This window comes from Cladophialophora immunda (assembly GCF_000835495.1).
Source record: "Cladophialophora immunda strain CBS 83496 unplaced genomic scaffold supercont1.7, whole genome shotgun sequence".
Lineage (NCBI taxonomy): Eukaryota > Fungi > Ascomycota > Eurotiomycetes > Chaetothyriales > Herpotrichiellaceae > Cladophialophora > Cladophialophora immunda.
Window position 1 is genome coordinate 279269 of NW_015622547.1, and position 16626 is coordinate 295894.

General features: G+C 52.5%; 5 protein-coding genes across 5 annotated transcripts; 2 read left to right on the plus strand and 3 right to left on the minus strand.

The window, feature by feature from the left end:
- Positions 1-1769: 1769 nt before the first annotated feature.
- Positions 1770-2549, minus strand: PV07_10926 (uncharacterized protein; the record flags this gene model as incomplete). Its single annotated transcript, XM_016398303.1, has 1 exon — positions 1770-2549. The coding sequence occupies exon 1, from the start codon at positions 2505-2507 to the stop codon at positions 1770-1772; it is 738 nt and encodes a 245-aa protein (XP_016242865.1). The 5' UTR covers positions 2508-2549.
- Positions 2550-3146: 597 nt separating this feature from the next.
- Positions 3147-5568, minus strand: PV07_10927 (uncharacterized protein; the record flags this gene model as incomplete). Its single annotated transcript, XM_016398304.1, has 3 exons — positions 3147-4441; positions 4581-5382; positions 5446-5568. 3 exons carry the CDS (start codon positions 5566-5568, stop codon positions 3147-3149), a joined length of 2220 nt encoding a protein of 739 aa, XP_016242866.1.
- A 443-nt stretch (positions 5569-6011) lies between these two features.
- Positions 6012-7677, plus strand: PV07_10928 (uncharacterized protein). The gene is made up of 3 exons (XM_016398305.1): positions 6012-6152; positions 6203-6498; positions 6575-7677. Exons 1-3 carry the CDS (start codon positions 6110-6112, stop codon positions 6938-6940), a joined length of 705 nt encoding a protein of 234 aa, XP_016242867.1. The 5' UTR covers positions 6012-6109; the 3' UTR covers positions 6941-7677.
- A 128-nt stretch (positions 7678-7805) lies between these two features.
- Positions 7806-11389, minus strand: PV07_10929 (uncharacterized protein). Its single transcript, XM_016398306.1, has 3 exons — positions 11043-11389; positions 8530-10977; positions 7806-8464 (listed from the first exon to the last, which is right to left on the minus strand). Exons 1-3 carry the CDS (start codon positions 11116-11118, stop codon positions 8226-8228), a joined length of 2763 nt encoding a protein of 920 aa, XP_016242868.1. The 5' UTR covers positions 11119-11389; the 3' UTR covers positions 7806-8225.
- A 148-nt stretch (positions 11390-11537) lies between these two features.
- Positions 11538-16229, plus strand: PV07_10930 (uncharacterized protein). The gene is made up of 4 exons (XM_016398307.1): positions 11538-11932; positions 11986-12503; positions 12557-12774; positions 12820-16229. Exons 2-4 carry the CDS (start codon positions 12134-12136, stop codon positions 16165-16167), a joined length of 3936 nt encoding a protein of 1311 aa, XP_016242869.1. The 5' UTR covers positions 11538-11932; positions 11986-12133; the 3' UTR covers positions 16168-16229.
- The last annotated feature ends 397 nt before the right edge of the window (positions 16230-16626 follow it).

The following is a 16626-nucleotide window of genomic DNA, read 5'->3' on the forward strand; positions in this document are numbered from 1 at the left end:
ATGATATTGAAGAAGACGAACAAGATGCCAGCAAAGAATTTGCCTCCTCGCGCTTCAAAGTTGTTGATGGTCACGAGCGGATTCCACTGGACCTCACCGTAGACCACCGACGAGGCTACGGCCATCGTACAGCCCAGCAGCTCCGTCAACGTGACGAAGACCGGGAGCGCAAAGAGTTGGGTCAAGTAGGCGGCCTTGTCGCTCTTCGAATGTCGAGAAATATCCATGATATTGACGGCAAAAGTGGCATTCCCCGAGATGGCGGCATTCACACAGATCCCAAAGAGATACCCAACAGACATACCATCGGTAGGGATGCTCGGTTTCGTCCAGACCTTGGGCCATCCTCCGGCGGCAGTGATCGACCAGGTAAATAGAGCGGTCCAGTAGAGTGGCACCATGATGCTCTTGACCACGAACAAGAAGCGCAACGTTCTGATCGGCAGGTAGAGGAATGGCAGCGAGATAAGCCAAAAGATGACAAAACAGAGGAGCTGCTGGGCGGTGATGTTGGCAGATGGTGGGAAGGCGTCAACTCTCCAATGGTGAAAGGAGGGCCAGATGGCCGTAATACACGCCTGGACCGCTTGACCGGCGAGACTCGTTTGAATCCCATAGTAGATCAGACAAGGAACCGCCCGAACAATCATCGCCCACTTGGAGCCCCATAGCCCGAACGACGCTCGAACGACGCCGGGGAAGTTCGTCCCCAGTTTACTCCCAAGGTAGCCCGAAGCTGCGCAGGGGATAGACACGATGATGTTGCCTAGGAGACAGGCGACGACGCACAACCCAGGGTTGAGGCCAAGGGAAAAGGCGGAACTGGACACCTGGAGCTGAGCAGCATTGAATCCTTCAGCGATCCAGAAGAGACCCATCTGGTACCACTGGTATGTGCGGTCCTTGCGCTTGATGGGATCCATATCTTCGTTGGTATAGACAATGGCGTCGGCATCGTCGGCCCCAAAGGAACCAGGCTTGGGCTTAAGCACCACATGCTCCTGCCAGAAGTGCCGGAAGTCCATTGTGTTGGAGAGGAGAGAAGAGGCGGTGGCAGTTGACCAGAGGATTTATTTTCGATAGATATCAATGTCAATGTGGATCAGTCCCAGACCGGTCGCATGGCCGTGCTTTTATATCCCTGGAACGGTCGCGAGAGGAAGTATACAATAGCCTCGCCGGTGTGGAAGACACAGTTCTGTCGGAACATCTCCGATAATGCACAGATAGGGAGCGTGGAGAGTGTAGGGCTGGAGCACGTTGTCTGAACGCCATAGTCGCCATGGTTGCAAATTGACATTGGTCCGTAGGTAGCTGCTGGATTGATAAGAGATGTTTTTGTCCAACAGGGAGGATGAGATGACTTTGTAAAGTCTAACAGCGCTTGAAAGGCCAAGTGCAAGAGATAAGAAGCCCCCAGCAAATCAGTCAATACGAAGAGGTGATCCAATCGCGGTTTTCCTAACCGAAAGGGCGGGATGCTAGTCTAGTGAGCCCATCCCCCCCTTGGAATAGATACAAAGCGGGAGTCGGGCTGTCGGAGCAACTCCGATAATGCGAAAGGGGCTTGAAGCTATGCCTGTATTGAGTGTGCGAGAAGATGAATGGGACTATCTTGGTCCGTAAATGCAATCCCCGGGCACATAGAGATAGAAAGATAACCGCCAGTTTATGTGCACAGAAACGACACACCAAAACCTCTATACATCTCTGGCTGAAAATGTGTGCTCAAAGGTCGTCTTGAACTTCACATCTGGCAATCAGCAGCATCAACATTGTTGAAATAGTATCCCCCAGCCCTGAATCGATCTCGTGTCCACTGCTGCAATCCGACACATGTCCCAGACCACCGTCGCAACGGTGTCCAACACGGTGACACCAGCCTTGGCCTCCCACCTGTCCACCAGATGCGCTGCCTTGAGCCCCGTGCAGAACACGCTGATGACGCCTGCTCCTCGCTGAGCCAACTGCCAGAACCCGTCATCGAGCGTCTTCTCCGAGATGTTGGCAAAGCCTCTGTTGTCGGACTGGCACAGATGATGTTCCACCGAGCAGTCCACCCCCAACTTGCGGTAATTCTCTATGATGGCTGACTGCACGTCGTCGGTATAGGGCGTCAGTAGTCCCATCTCCGTAATCCCGAGGCGCTTGATGAGTCGATTGAGGCCAAGGACCGATGTTGTCGCCGGGATGCCGGTCGCGGCCGTGATTTCCTCGCATAGCTTGACGTCTGCGTCGAAGCCGAGCCACCCTGACGACGTCCCGCTCCAGCCGATCACGTCAACTTTGGCATCGGCAAGCAGGCGTGCAGCCTCGATGATGGCGCTGTTGTCGAATTGTGCTAGAGCAGCTGGATCCAGGGCGATTTTCAGCACTCGGAAGCGCGAGAAATGGACGGAGACGTTGTCCAGCTGAGAGACGATTTGTTGTGTAAGAGGTTCCAGCACGGTATTAGAAGAAGGGACAAGGATGCCGAAGCAGATGCGTTTGGGGCTTTGTTTGATCATGGCCACTTGGTAAAGGACGATAGCGGTGCTGGGACTCCAAAGGGGTGCCTGGAGGTACACGCACACGAGCTGGAGGCGATAACAACCTCGACTGATGTCCTGGCGGCGGAGCCTTTTTTGAGCTGGAATTTATTCAAGCTGAGAGCCCTTGGGGTTGAACAGTCCATGCAATTTGTAACGTAATTGAAAAGGGCTCTCTGCCTTAGACGAAGTCAATCAAACCCAGTATGTCAAGGGGATGGTTCTCGGCCTCAACTTCTCATTCGCAGAGAGTGCACATCCGGCAGAAGGAGGACGGGTTCCAGGACTTCTCAACGAGTCATCTATTGTGTTGCTCAACATACCTCGAGCCTGGGTGCGATAGAGACTCGTCCAAGTCCGATGGGTTTGTGGATCTCGAGCTCTTCCGTATCGCCAGGCCTGGCCGCCGGATCGGGCCCGATCCGACAATATAACACAGCGTTATAGCAACCTCCTCAAGCCCCTCCGGGGAGGATCGGTGGCAAGGATCCTCGGGCTGTGGCACAACGTAGACCACCCCCTTATCTATCAGCTGGACGGTGACGGGGAACTCTTCTAAATGACTCAATCCAGCTATAGCCATTGCATTTGAGGACGACGGACTAACTAACTTGGGAATCAGAAGCCCGTACCCGTGCCCCCGTTGAACCATCCCAAGCCCTCTTCTGTCAAAAAAGCCTCGATCTCTCTAAAGTTGACTGGATCGCACTCGAAATCACTGTCCTGCGTTTGGACAAACTCATTCATCATCTGCCAGACGTCGAAGCTATCTTTTGTCCAACCATCACTGCTGGCTCGATTCTCATCGCCAGAAGTGGTCGGATGTGGCATCACACCGCCCAGGACTGTCTCGCTTGGGGCAACCGATGTGCGAGGCGGTGCGTGGAGGGCAACAGATACAGGCGTCTGTTGGCCGCTCGTATGTGAACGCCTTGGGCTGAGGACATATTCTGCCGTCTTCCCCGCAATCAGCTCGAAAGCGTCACGGTATTTCTTCGCCCCCTCGCCCCATTGTTCGGCAATCAAATACAGCACCGTCGAGCAAGCACCCAAGTCAGCCGCCATCTCAGCATCGTAGAGACCAGGATCGGACCACGCGCAGTAAATCATAGAGAACCCAGCGACAAAAACCGAGTGCAGATCCAGCAGGGTGAAGGGCACAGACCGTATACGGTGAAGTCGCCGGTTGAGCTGGCAGACTTCCCCGGATGACTTGGCAAAGGAAGCAAATGGGAATGGTTGATTGAACAACTGGATCTCGGTGAGAATCGTCTGGAGGACCATACGGCGAGCTCGATGATAGTTGAGCAGCAACGCAAGACGCTGTGCTTCCGGCAGGGCAGGCCTCGACACAGGCGTTTGAATAGGAGTTCTGAAAGTAGACGACATCAGGTCCGTCGGGGTGTCACCTCCGGTGGTGTGACCAAAGATAGCGGTTTTCCAGTCCTCAAGCTCTTGGAATCGTTTCGCAATCTTTTGCTCGACCTTGGCACCCCGCTCCGCCTTCGCGAGACGGGAGAGAGCAAGACGGCTCTTCGCGTTGATCCGATCAAGCCGAACATTGTGAACGTGAAATAAGATGTCAGTACTCACTCCTGTGGGAGGTCCCCGTGGCTGGCTATTTTGATTCCACGCCGGGTGCTCACGGTCGGCCTCTCCAAGCTCTGGGGTGTTCTGGAAATGGTCGTCCTCAATCTCGGTGGGTAGTGGGTTGTCGATTTCATCATCGGCTATGGCCAACGGCCTTCCCAAAACTAGAACAATTCTCCGTTCCAGATGGTAGATGCTCCAAAATAGCCTCCTCTTAAATTCATCCGAATGGCCCGTGTTATCATCTTTTCGTAGTTGCCGGTGAAGTCCCAGTTCGATACATTGCCTAATCATCAAACCGCACAAATGCCATATGCTGGAGCCTATCGAGATTGTTAGAAGACGGATTGACGGAGCGTAGCCTGGAGCAGGAGTTCCCTGTCCGATCTGACTGCGCAGAAGAGTGAAGAAAAGGAAACGAAAACGAACGAATGAGCCAAACGGGCTGGATTGGAGACGAACCTGATGGCGAACGCAAAGCATAGATGGCAACCAAGAGGATAACCTGGATATTCTGAACGCTTGGAACGTTGAGTTGATCTTGTATTTTCGCCATGGCTGAATGATAAAGGCTTTCCGGCTCCAATTCGGCGACGCCTTCTGATCCCACCAGTTTCAAACAGCGAGAACCTATCGCATACACCAACAACAATACCGCATGATCACGGCGTGCTTCATTAGAATTAGAAGTTTCTAATTCATGCCGATTGTGGTGAAGTTTCCATGACTGTCTCTTGGAAAGAAACGGGAAATTAGGGTGAATATAGGATAGGTAGGCGGTCATGAAAGAAGTCGCTTTCTCCACAGGTAGCAAAGGCGCTGTAGCGGTTGGAGGAGCACTTCGACTGTTGCTCGCGAACGGACTCTCAACCGTCTCCGCAGGTAAACTCAAGCCGGAAAGAGGTCGTGCTTTCTCGTAGACGGCTGACTCGATCATCAAGGCCAAAGACACCCCAGATGACACTCCAAAGTATTGAGGTTCGGCCGCTGCCTGTAGAGACAATAAGCCAACACTACTGGCCAAGTTTGGAGTACTAGGCTGAGAAGCTGTTCGTTCCTCTGAGTTTGCTGCTGCATCATTGCTATCGCTGACGGGCAGATGCTCCCCTGGTTGAGTCGGCCGCGAGGGGTCCAGCTGTGCTTCAAGCCATGCAACCCGGGTTTGTAGTGCCTTGACATAGGATGGCGGATACTCGTTCTCCGGGAAGACACAGTTGAGCTTTGCCCTGGCGCAATTGGAACAGGCCGGTAGTTTGTTGTCACACTAAGATGTCCTTAATATGGGTGTCGCTTTCACCTTCCGATACGTCATGGGGAGGGAGCGTACCTTTTGACGTCTTGTTTTACACCTTAGGCACGCGACCACAACTCGAGGACGCTTGTTCGGCCTCTGGAAACATGGCTCGGAGGATGCGTCCGGCGGCATTGCGCCAATTTCGTGTTCACTCATAGTGGACTGTAGATTTCCGCGAGCTGATTCGCCTGATTGCAGCGCTTTTCCGTAACATGTATTCTCAGAGATGGCATCTGTGGCGTAACATCAAGGTTGGTCTGCGCATTTTGCCGCCTCGGGATCAACAACCCACCACTCCCAATCGCATCGTTCGTCAAAGAGAAGGGAACAAACTTTCCTTCACCTGTAGAGAGGAGTCCTCGTAGCCTTATCGTCTGCCAAGCCATGCAAGCCACTCCTTATCTTCAGCCTCGTGATAGCAAGACACTAGCACATTTCAGGCACAAATGGAGCCGCTTTAAAACCCAGGGCAGAACGAGGTACGATCAACGCGCTGTCACAAAAGCAGCGCGGCATGATTTCCAGATACATTGGCTGCCAAGCGGTTCCCCAGCTTTTCCCCAAGACAGCGTCAATGGTCAAGGGACAATGTGTCCATTCGGTCCCTAGAGGCAGACGCAGACCAAGTATACATCGAGGTTGTAGCCCTTTGATTTTGGGATCTACACCGCTCGGACTTGAGTCCTAGACATCCAAGATGTCTACATCTCCGCAGAAAGTCGCGCTCTACTCTGTCAATGGTATGTTGGCTTCCAATGCGCCCGCTGTTCTGACTAAAACGGAATTGCAGATCTCAAAAATGCAACCGACGATGCCATTGCACCATACCTCACGACCCTCCCCAAACCCTATGCCTTCCGACAAGAACACACCACGACAAATGTAAAGCTTGCTCTGGGCTATACCGCCGTCCTGATAGCTGGGGTGCTGTTCTATGCAGATTGGAAACTCGGGTGGGACGCAACGAAGGCGTATACAGCTCCTGCATGCGTCGCGTATTTTGTGCTGAATAGTGCGTTGACGTACTGGATCTGGGCTGTGGAGGCGGGGACGGTGTTCGTGGGTGTCAGGGACGGAGGGCAGAAGGTTTGTCACTCGTGGTCCCGTTGCGTTTCTTCTCCCACCATTGAAAGGGCGCGCAGACTGACGCAGGCTTTGCCAGATCACGATCCGTTCATTTGGGAAGAAACACTCCCCTGTCTACAAACTCAAAGTCACCTACGCTGCACCCTCGACTGGCAAGAAATGGGAAGACAAGGAGTTCACCGGAACCTTCACGCAGTGGTTTAATATACATGGCTATTTGGAACACAAGGAATTTCAGGCATGGCTAAACATGAATATCGACGTGTTGAGGAACGCACAGGAGGAGATGGCCAGGAAGGACAAGACCGACAGAATCCCCGTCATGATGCCCGCTCTGCATGCCGACCACGGAGCTGAACGTGAAACGACGCTTTCGTCTGGTGCGGAAACAAGTCCAGTACCAGTCAGTACGAAGAAGGGCCGGTCGAAGAAAAAGGCTTGAATTGGGTTCAAAGAATAGTTGCAATCATAAGACACTGCATTCGTCCTGCCGTGCCGATGGACTTATGCTCTTCTGCCACGCTGACGAAGACGTTGGTGGAAACGGGCCTCAAGGTTGAATGTGTGGACCATGACAATACTTCGGTATCTCAACTCACACCCCTTACACGGTGGTCTTCGAGGGCGGAGACGTCGACTGTCCACCATGGCCTGAGCGCACAATGCAACTCGATCAGCCTTTTCGTCCCGCAACCGTCGACTCAGCTGCCATTTCACCACTCTCGGTCAGAGCCATCCCGCGACATTGCACCAAAGTCGACATGTCGCGCCGACCTCCTCACCTGAATTGTCGCCTACCACTCTACCGAGGGTATGTCTTCAACCAATCCACTCGGCATCGTCCCGCATCGCCTCCAACATCTAATAGCATGCCGCGAAGCCCAAAGAACGAGGTATCACAGCTGGATGGAGCTGGCGCGAACGTAGCTGCAAGAGCCGAAGTGTGCGCTATAAGGTGCCAATCCTGCACCGTCGGCCAGGCTGAAATCGATGGTGTCCGGACCAGTCTAGAAATCCTGAAGAGAACAGACTCTTACGAATTTGGATCTCGTTATAGACAGATACGTAGATAGAAAACCTCGCAGGCCTCTTCCTCACCACGACTAACATAAGGTGGCCAAAAGTGTCTTCTGGTCTCGAAGTCGTCCCAATTCTACGACGATGACGACAACCCCGGGACAGATAGAATACATCTACCCCTGAACCCCTTCTTTCAATCAACATTCTGCGGTTCGACCTACACTGACCGTCTGAGCCTTGCACACACGACACACACTCGATCAGCATGCGATGAAGGAAAGAAATGGTTGAGTGAACCTACATGAGTCGTATTGTAGAAGCGCGAATAGTTCGTTACGCCCTGCTTGAACTTGCTCGGTGGCAGGAAGAGGAGGTTCTTTTCTCCTTGCGGCTTTTCGTCTCTTGAACGTAATTCCATTTTCCCTCCCAACCGGGTCTGGGAGATTGCTTAGGTACCAAACATGAAGGGGATAAAATCCCGTGGACCGAACAAATCATTTGCTTCTCACTGCTTGCCACGCCACTTCAATCGACGGAATTCGAATATCCGAATCATTCCTTGTTCTATGGCGTACCGCCCTGGTTTTCTCCAAGCGTGGGCCAGACTCCATGCCCCTTGCCTCTGCCTTTGCCATCCCGAAGGTGACCGAAACGCGAAACGATTTTCTTTCGCCATCCGGATGCCATTTAATTCAAGTTTTGGGTGCTTAGGAGAGCGCCCCAATGATGCCCTGCGCAAGACCACCTCCTGTCTCATCAGTCCTTACACTAACCTTCACAGTAACACCGGCCTTGGCCGAATGCACCATTTTCACGAGTGCTGCCACACGTCCACCAGTGACAGACTTGCCGTACATTTTCAGAGTGTGAGTTGTGTTGGATAACACCACGTCGGTGCCGTCGAGAGGCTGCAGAGACAGGGCTTGCGAGAGTTGTTCTGTGGCGTCTTCAAAAAGAATGTCAGCACCGCCGAGACAACACATACGAAGTTGGATATGGTCAGTTACTCACCAGCCAATGTCTTGACATTCCCCAACACCAACGTCTCGCTGACTTCCTCTCCATTGGCTCCTGTGCCCTCCCAGATGTGATCGAAGTTGCCTGCGAATGCGGGAGTGACGTAATCCGCGCCTGTCAACTCTAGATTCTCTACCTCATATTCATCTTCATAGCCTCCTTCTTCGGCCTCGCCTGTTGTGGGATCAATTTCCTTGCTTGTGAACTTAAGGACGTTTGTGAAGGTGGTGATAGGAAAGGCGCCTAGTTGGCGGAATGCAACGTAGACGACGCCAGGTTCGTTGGTTTTCAGAGCCGTAGCTGGTATGATGAATTCCTCTTCGAGGGTGGGTTCTTCGTCGTCGGCGGGCGAGGCTAGTATAGTAACGTTCTCAAGGACGGTCTGATCGAGGGTGTTCTTGATGTCGTATTGCACGACGATATGCTCTTTGAAGACATGTTTCACGGCGGACACGACGTACTCAGTCTCGCTTTCCGTAAGGTCAACCAAAGAACTCGACTTCAGCACCGGACCATAGGCAGCAAGTTCGGGTATCCTGGAGAAGATCTGTGTATATTTCTGTGCGGCTGCTACGCCGGCATTGGGTCCTTCTGCAGCTCCGTTCACCTTGGGTTTTGCAGGTCCAGTGGTCGGCGCCTTCAGTGTAGGCGTAGCGGTGTTGAGTTTCTTAGTGCGTTCTTCTGCCAGCGCTTGTTCGTGTGATACCACTGGCACGGATTTGATATCAAATGCCTTAGCAAACACTGCCTTATCGTCGGATGTGACGTACATAACAAGTCTGTGTTCAAAGGTTGACAGCGAGAACATCGAGTCATTCTTGATGAAGCGGTCTGCAATGTCGTCTTCTTCCTGCATCAGCCGCAGATTGAGCGCCGCCCTATCACGCACCTCATCATCAGTGTCGTCTAAGCATCTCGTTAATAGGACCTCGACACTCTTTTTGACCTCAGGGTCCTTCTGGCCCACGCCGAATTTTGCAAGGGCAGTCACAGCTGCTGCGCGGACCAACGCATTCTCCAGCACAACTCTGTTGTAGATATACCGGATGTATTTCGTGGGTTGCGGCGTCTTTGGTCCCTCGACGCCGATAAGATGGAGAATCCGCACCGCTAGTTTGGTGAACTCGCAGTCCTCAATGAACTCGCACAAGTGAGAGAGTGTCTCTTCCTTACTTCCAGGAACAAACTTGATCAGATCGAACATGCTCTCCACCACGGCACGTTTGAATTCGTAACCGCCTTCATCTCGTAGAATACCGCTCAAAAACGTAAGCATACCGGCTTGTTTGCTAGGGAATTTCATGCAAAGTGTCCGGATAGCCTCGACAATCGTAATCTTGAACTCATCTGTAATTTCAGTCATAAAACCGGATATTTGCTTCATGAGCCGGTCGACGCTCGCCTCATTGCCAGTCTTTAGTAATGTTGTGATTGCAAAAGTAGCGATCGACCGGTTGCTATTGGAGATCAGAGCCTCAATATCTGGATTCGCGGAATGGACCGCTTGAGGTTTGAAGGACGCAAAAGAATGGAGAATGCGGATAGCCGCAAATTTCGTGACCGCCCTCGGCGAAGTCAAGTACGATTGCAGAGCGTGGATAGCCTGAGCGGCCTCGGCGTCGGTGACATCTGGCATATTACAGATGGCTTTGGCTGCCTCGAAAATAACCATCTCGCTTTTATGCCGTAGCCAGGTGTCCAACATCTGCATCATGGGTTTTCTTAGACTGGGATCCTCTTCGGCGAGGCGAGCGGCTAGCCTAACCAGCATCATGACTCCGGCTGGACTCTTGACCGCTCCCGCAGCGCCGTATTGTTGCACCATCTTGACAAGGGCCATACGGTCGTGCGACCGCATCTGATATAGCAAACCAATCGCGTGATATTGGTTCATGTAATTCGTGTTTGCGGCGGCCAGCGAATGTTGGGAACTGCCTCCAAAACTCAGAAAACCGCCACTAGGTTTGTAGGCGGAAGCGGCCTCTTGAGTCTCGCTCTGCCACCTCCTGACCACATCTCTGGCGATTGGAAGCAGATGATACGAGGACACCAGCGCTGCCGAAGAGACAGCAGGGGACTTGTCGACAATGGCGGTTTTGATTAACCGTTCAATACCCTGTACGGTGGTGGCGTCTATAATCCTGCAGAGAGCGCGGATGGCATTGGCCTTGTAGATAATCTCACTGCCCACAGTCATATCCTTCATGATGATACTCGTCGACATGATGACATCTTCCGCGGTGTGGGCCAACTCTTTCAGGATCAAGTAGACCATTTGACGCAGCGAGGGGTCCTTGTTCTGAAATAACTTTGATATACCGAAAAAGAGAGTCGTTGCTTCGTTTGTGGGGAATTTTTCCCCCGTGAACAGGAGGACGGCGATCTTGGTGAGTAGGGTTCGGCATTTTCGAGGTGATATAGGAGAGGAGTTGAATAGTCGAGCTGAGGATTTGCGTCAATGTTTGCATTTGGGATGTTTGGCACCAACGAAAGCCAGGAGGAATTACCATCTTGAAAAACAGAAGTCCGGTCCAGCTTGAAGCCGGAGTGTTCGGCATCCTCGTCCTTTTTGGCGTAACTCATTTTGAACTCAGTAGCACCAGGCACGCTTTCAATTGATGGTTGGTAGAGATTCAGGACGACAGGGATGCCGTAGGGGCACGAACGCGAGCAGCTGGGACGAGTTTCTGGATGCCACTACCGGAGAATCATTTCGCAGGATCAAAGTCAAAAGAAGGAAGGTTATGAAAAGAGGCGAGGAGATGTCTCGTGAACGGGAGAAGGACGTTGGCGTGTAGCCAATGCTGTCGTGGCGTCTTGTATGGCGTCCGACGTGTGCTGGAGTAGTACGGAGTAGTTGTCGACCGTGTCCTCCTCCATTATTGCCAAGGTGAGTAGAAAGTGCCTGCGCCTGACGCCCAATCCGGCCAAGGCTGATGCCGCTCTGTCACTCTATGCCCACCAGCTGCTTGGACTGATTTACCTCTGTCAACTCCACCATGCCGGACAGCTTCAGCACAAGGAACCTGAAGACATCTCTATCGATTTGTTTGGGGTCCCCGACTTAAGGGCTCAACCAGCTTTCAACCGCTCATCTCAACCGTTCCGGCTGTGCTCTGCCTTCCTCCACTGGCCCCAGCATTGCCTGGAAACCTGCAAGCTGCACATCTGGGCCCAGCCACAATGTAGGGAGCGTTAGGAGCAGCGCGGACACGGAGCAGAAAGGTTGCAAAGCAAAGTGCACAACTCATACCGACATGCACCTACGGACGGGCACTGCCTCTGCGGCGTTGGCCACAGAGCCATGTGATTGGGACGTGGCCAGTCTAGAAATACTTAGCACTAAGCCACCAAGTTGCAAGCTGCATACTTGTTGCAGACCGGCCGCTGTTGACCTGTGAGCGCCACTCTGGCCCCCACCCAGATAGGTAGATACTGATGCTGTCTCAGAGCCTGACATGGTCCTCAGCTAAAAGCAGTCTGCTTTCCATGATCGAACGAGGACTCCACGATCTCGCCAACCCTGGCAAAGTACGGTTTCTTCTTTGGAATCGATATAATCTCGTCCAGTGACTGGATCTAGTGCACAAGGTTGAAGATGACTGATCAGCCAACAAGGGCGCCAACACAGCTCGGAAGTCCAGAGCCTCAATCATTCCACCACTTGCCAGGAGACTCAGCGCCTGATCTTGGGCGTAATGCCACTTTCGATAACGAACCTCTTCGTCTTCCAAACCCTACAGAACAGTCCTTCATAGGGTCGCGAGATTCCGGAACCGACAAGCATGAGCATGTGGCATTCTGGAATCCAACTTGGCTCCGATTTGGGGTACTCTCCAGCTACGCGGCTCTAACATTACTCTTTATTGTAGCAACTATTGTGCTCTATACCTACTCGAAACAGCATGACGGCTTTGCGATAGGACTGGATTCGAATCACTACACGTGGAAATATGGACCGACCGCAGGTAAGCTTTCGTACGAAGAACCGTGGAATAATACACTGACCCGCTTCCTGTAGTACTCACCCTAGCACTTGTTTTCTGGAATCAGAGCAGTCGATGGTGCAAAATCATAACTCCGTGGCAGAATCTGGCCTCAGGCCCGAAACCCGCCGGCCGGAATCTGCTTTTGGACTACGTATCGCCTCTACAACCGTTGTTACTGTGGCGGGCGGGGCGAGCTCGAGACATTGCTGTAGTTGCAAGCGAGTTGGGGACGCTGATCTGGAGGATCGCGGTAAGTCTGCTTCAGGCAGACATTAGCACTCACTAAGGAAAATAGATCATTCTATCGACCGCATTACTGGTGTCAATTCCTGTCATTGTGACAACACGGGATGCTAGGTCAAACACAGTGGCAGATTTTGTAATTGACAAGTTCAATGGCACGAGTACGACTGGGGAAGCTGGACGAATATATTACGGGATTCATGCGGATAACGTCCAATATCCTGCCGGTACAGCTCCCACGTACGCTTTTCAGCCCATCCAGCTCAACGATACCCGCTTTCGGACTCGAGACTACAAGCTTCAAGCATCCGTTGATGTGTTCACTCCTCATTTTGACTGCGAGCCCGGTGCCGTCACCGTCTCGGAGCTCCAAGCTAGCAGTAATATCATCAAGGTCAATATCCGCACTAGTGATTGCAAAGTGAACTTCGAAACAAATCTGTTTGACCCAACGAAGTGGTCCGAATATCAACTTTACGGTAAAGGATACCCGGCGGAGAATTTCGTCCCCAATGCAATTCCCATTGCTTGCGATGGTCGAAATTATGATACTAGCTATGTGACATATGATGAAACAAGGTCGCGCATCCTGTTGTTCTTGTCCTTGGCTGACGAGAACCTCAAGCCGACCGTGCTGACCGCTGCAATCTGTCAACCAGCTTACTATGTTTCGAAACAAATCTTGATCTACGACAGTGAGATGGCAAGCACTAACTCGAGCACACGGATCGACTGGAGATCAAGCGCATTGAACTTAACTCTGCCTCGATATTTTCCGCCACAGTTCACCTTCGCTGTGCTCGAGGAGGCTTCCTCGCAGTTCCTCACTCTGACAAACACTGACAACATTTCCGAGGCTCAATCAGCTACCTCGGGTGTGTTCACACTCATGTCGCTGCTCGAAGGAAGAGTAGCTGGCAAGTCGACCCTGCGACCGTTTCTCACTGTAGAAGCGATGATCACACGGGCTCAGGAGGTTCTGCAGGGTGTTTCCGTGCAGCTCGCTGGGGCCGAACTTCTGCAACCCGCTATCCACACAGTTACTTCCCTTGTCAGTATCGAGGAAAACCGTCTGACTGTCCAACTACTTCCAGCAATTTCGATGAGCGCATGCTTTGGACTCTTATCAATCTTTGCAGTACTTTTGATCTATATCCGGCCTAGAGATGCAGTTCCCCGGCGCGTTGAAGGACCTTTTGAGACCCTCTGCAGCCTCAATTCGAGCTTGGAGCTCAAAGCCATCCTGCGATTTCAGGGCAACTCGACGGATGGCCAGCTCACAGACAGCTTGTGCAACCGGCGTTTTGGCTCGGCAACCTTGACAAGAGAAGCCGGTACTCGGCCTGTTTTCGTCGTATCGCAGGAAGAGTGCCCCTCCCAAGAGGATAGGACAATACCACCAAGTTCAGGACCGTGGCAATCGTGGATACCCTGGGTGCTTCGGCCGCTTGGCCGAATAGCCGTTGTCACGCTGGTCGTAATCACTATCGTGACTCTTGAGGTGCTCCAGAGGCTTTCCAACGCTGGAAATGGCTTTGTCGATATCCAGGGCTCACGATCAGCCGCTGAACATGCCAAATCGATCGTGCCATCACTCGCCATGGTCATTATAGCTCTTATCTACGGCTCTCTGAATGACAGCACCAACATTCTGTCACCATATATCGCACTTGCGCAAGGCCTGTATCTGAAAGAGCGAAGGATAAACTGGTCGTTGTCATCGAAGGGCGTTTCAGCAGGTTTCCCAGCCCATGTCCATGGCCGTATTCCTATTGTTGGCTTCTTCGTCGCTTGTCGAGCGAGGTATTTGGCCTCATGCTTCACCATAGCCACGGCTTTCATCGCCCCATTCCTGACAATCGTAACTTCAGGTCTTTACGTTATCGCCCCCGTGGACAGAACCGACCGAGTTAACATCTCTCTACTGAACACTTTCAACGCATCGTGGACGACAAGCCTCTCATCAGGCGACGAGGCGAGCGCAAGCGCAAACCAGATACTCAACAATGGCGCTGACTATCCACAATGGACTTATCAGGATCTGGCTTTTCCCGCCCTATCCAGCAGTGAGGACGAACTGGGGTTGAAGCTAGAAACCCAGACTGCCAATCTTACCACAATCTTGCCTGCCCTTCGAGGCAAGCTCGATTGTTACATGACTAGATCTGACGAGGTTCTGTATGACATAACAGACAATTTGGATGTCAACGCAACGATCAAAATTTTGGACACCTGCAACGGAAATGGTGGCACCATCAAAACACTCAGCATTTTCATTCCAATTCCCACCTTTTCTGATGAGAGTTCAGCAGTTGCCAAGGAAAGCGCACAGGTTGAGCAGTACACAGCGGCCGTTGTAGACCTTCACGTTCTCGATGGCACATGGAACACCCAATCTCAATTTGTTGGCTCATACTCTCCGCCCGACAATCCAGCTGGATGCCCATCTCTTCTATTCTATACGGCAAAGATCTCGGCGGACGCAACTTCAGGCGTAGTTACATCGGGGCTTACGGCGTTCTCCTGTCGTCAGATTCTCGAAGAAGTCCAGGTGAATGCATCATTCGCATATCCGGCCTTCACTATCGACAAGTCTAGCCCACCGAGGGTGGACGACAGCAGCGTCAACAGATTGAATAACGGTACCGCTGGGTTTGTTGGCCGTGGCTATCAGCTTGCAAATTGGCTGAGCCAATTCCAGAACAATCATCGCCTTGAGTCCAATGCAAGCACTATTTATGACATTAACAGCTTCTACAGCACTGTAATTTCTGCAACAGCGTCCGGCGCGGAATCCGAGCTCCGCGTTCTTTTTGATGATTCCAATGTTGACGCTCTCCTTGCTGCCATCGAGCACGGTTACGGCATTTACATGGCGCAAGCCATCTCGGGCAACATGCGCACCGGTTTACCTCTCACAGGCACCAATTCAGCGTCTGCAGGAATCAGCACAAACAACATCGCTTTCCCGACAACGCTTGTAGCACCATTACACGCCAATCTAACTCACCAAGCGGGCCATGACCGTCTCAAGCAAGACAACCCATCCAAGATTGCGCTGCAGGTGCTACTCGGAACGATGGCGGCGTGCGCAGTTGCAGCATGGATGTGCGCCCCTGACTCGAACGTCCTGCCGCATAGTCCGAACTCGATTGCCGGTGTGGCGAGCCTTTTCGCAGGAAGTGACCACTTGTGGGGTGGGGATGTTCTGAGAGATGGTGCAGAGTGGTCAAGTGAGGCCGAGTTAAGGTGCACAAACTTGAAGCTGGGATGGCACGATAGCAGTGGCGGTCCTAGGCAGGGTGATACTGTCACCGCTGATGAGGACAATGGGCGTGAAGGCCATGCGACTATAGCTGAAGAGAAACGCCGTTGGTTTGGCATTGATACGACCGAGTGAAGAGACATCTGGATCCCACACCCCAGCCAGAAGGCAAGCCAATAACATTATGTTGTTCCTGTCAGCTCTATTTCGCAGTAGGCGCTCAAACATCTCTCCCCCCCCGCGCACATATGGGCTTCTAAGTCGGGTCCAGAGCCCAGTAGCCACCCTTTGGTTACCACCACGACCGACTGGGCCACTGCACTTGGTGTTTCTTGACTCGCTGGTTACTGCCCACCGAGGGAACTCCTCTTGTCCTGTTTTCATCAAGTATAACCTCGTATCCAGAAGAGAGAGTCCTGTCAGGCTCGAGGTTAGCTACCTATGTGGTGGTCGTAAAAGCGGCAAGTCTCCCGGGGGGGGGAGGGGGGTGAGTTGCACGTGAGTGAGCGACAGCCACAATTAGGCGCCACACTGTGGCTGGTGGGGCATTCAGCCTTCACGCCACTTGGAAGGCCGCTGATGAGAATCGAAACT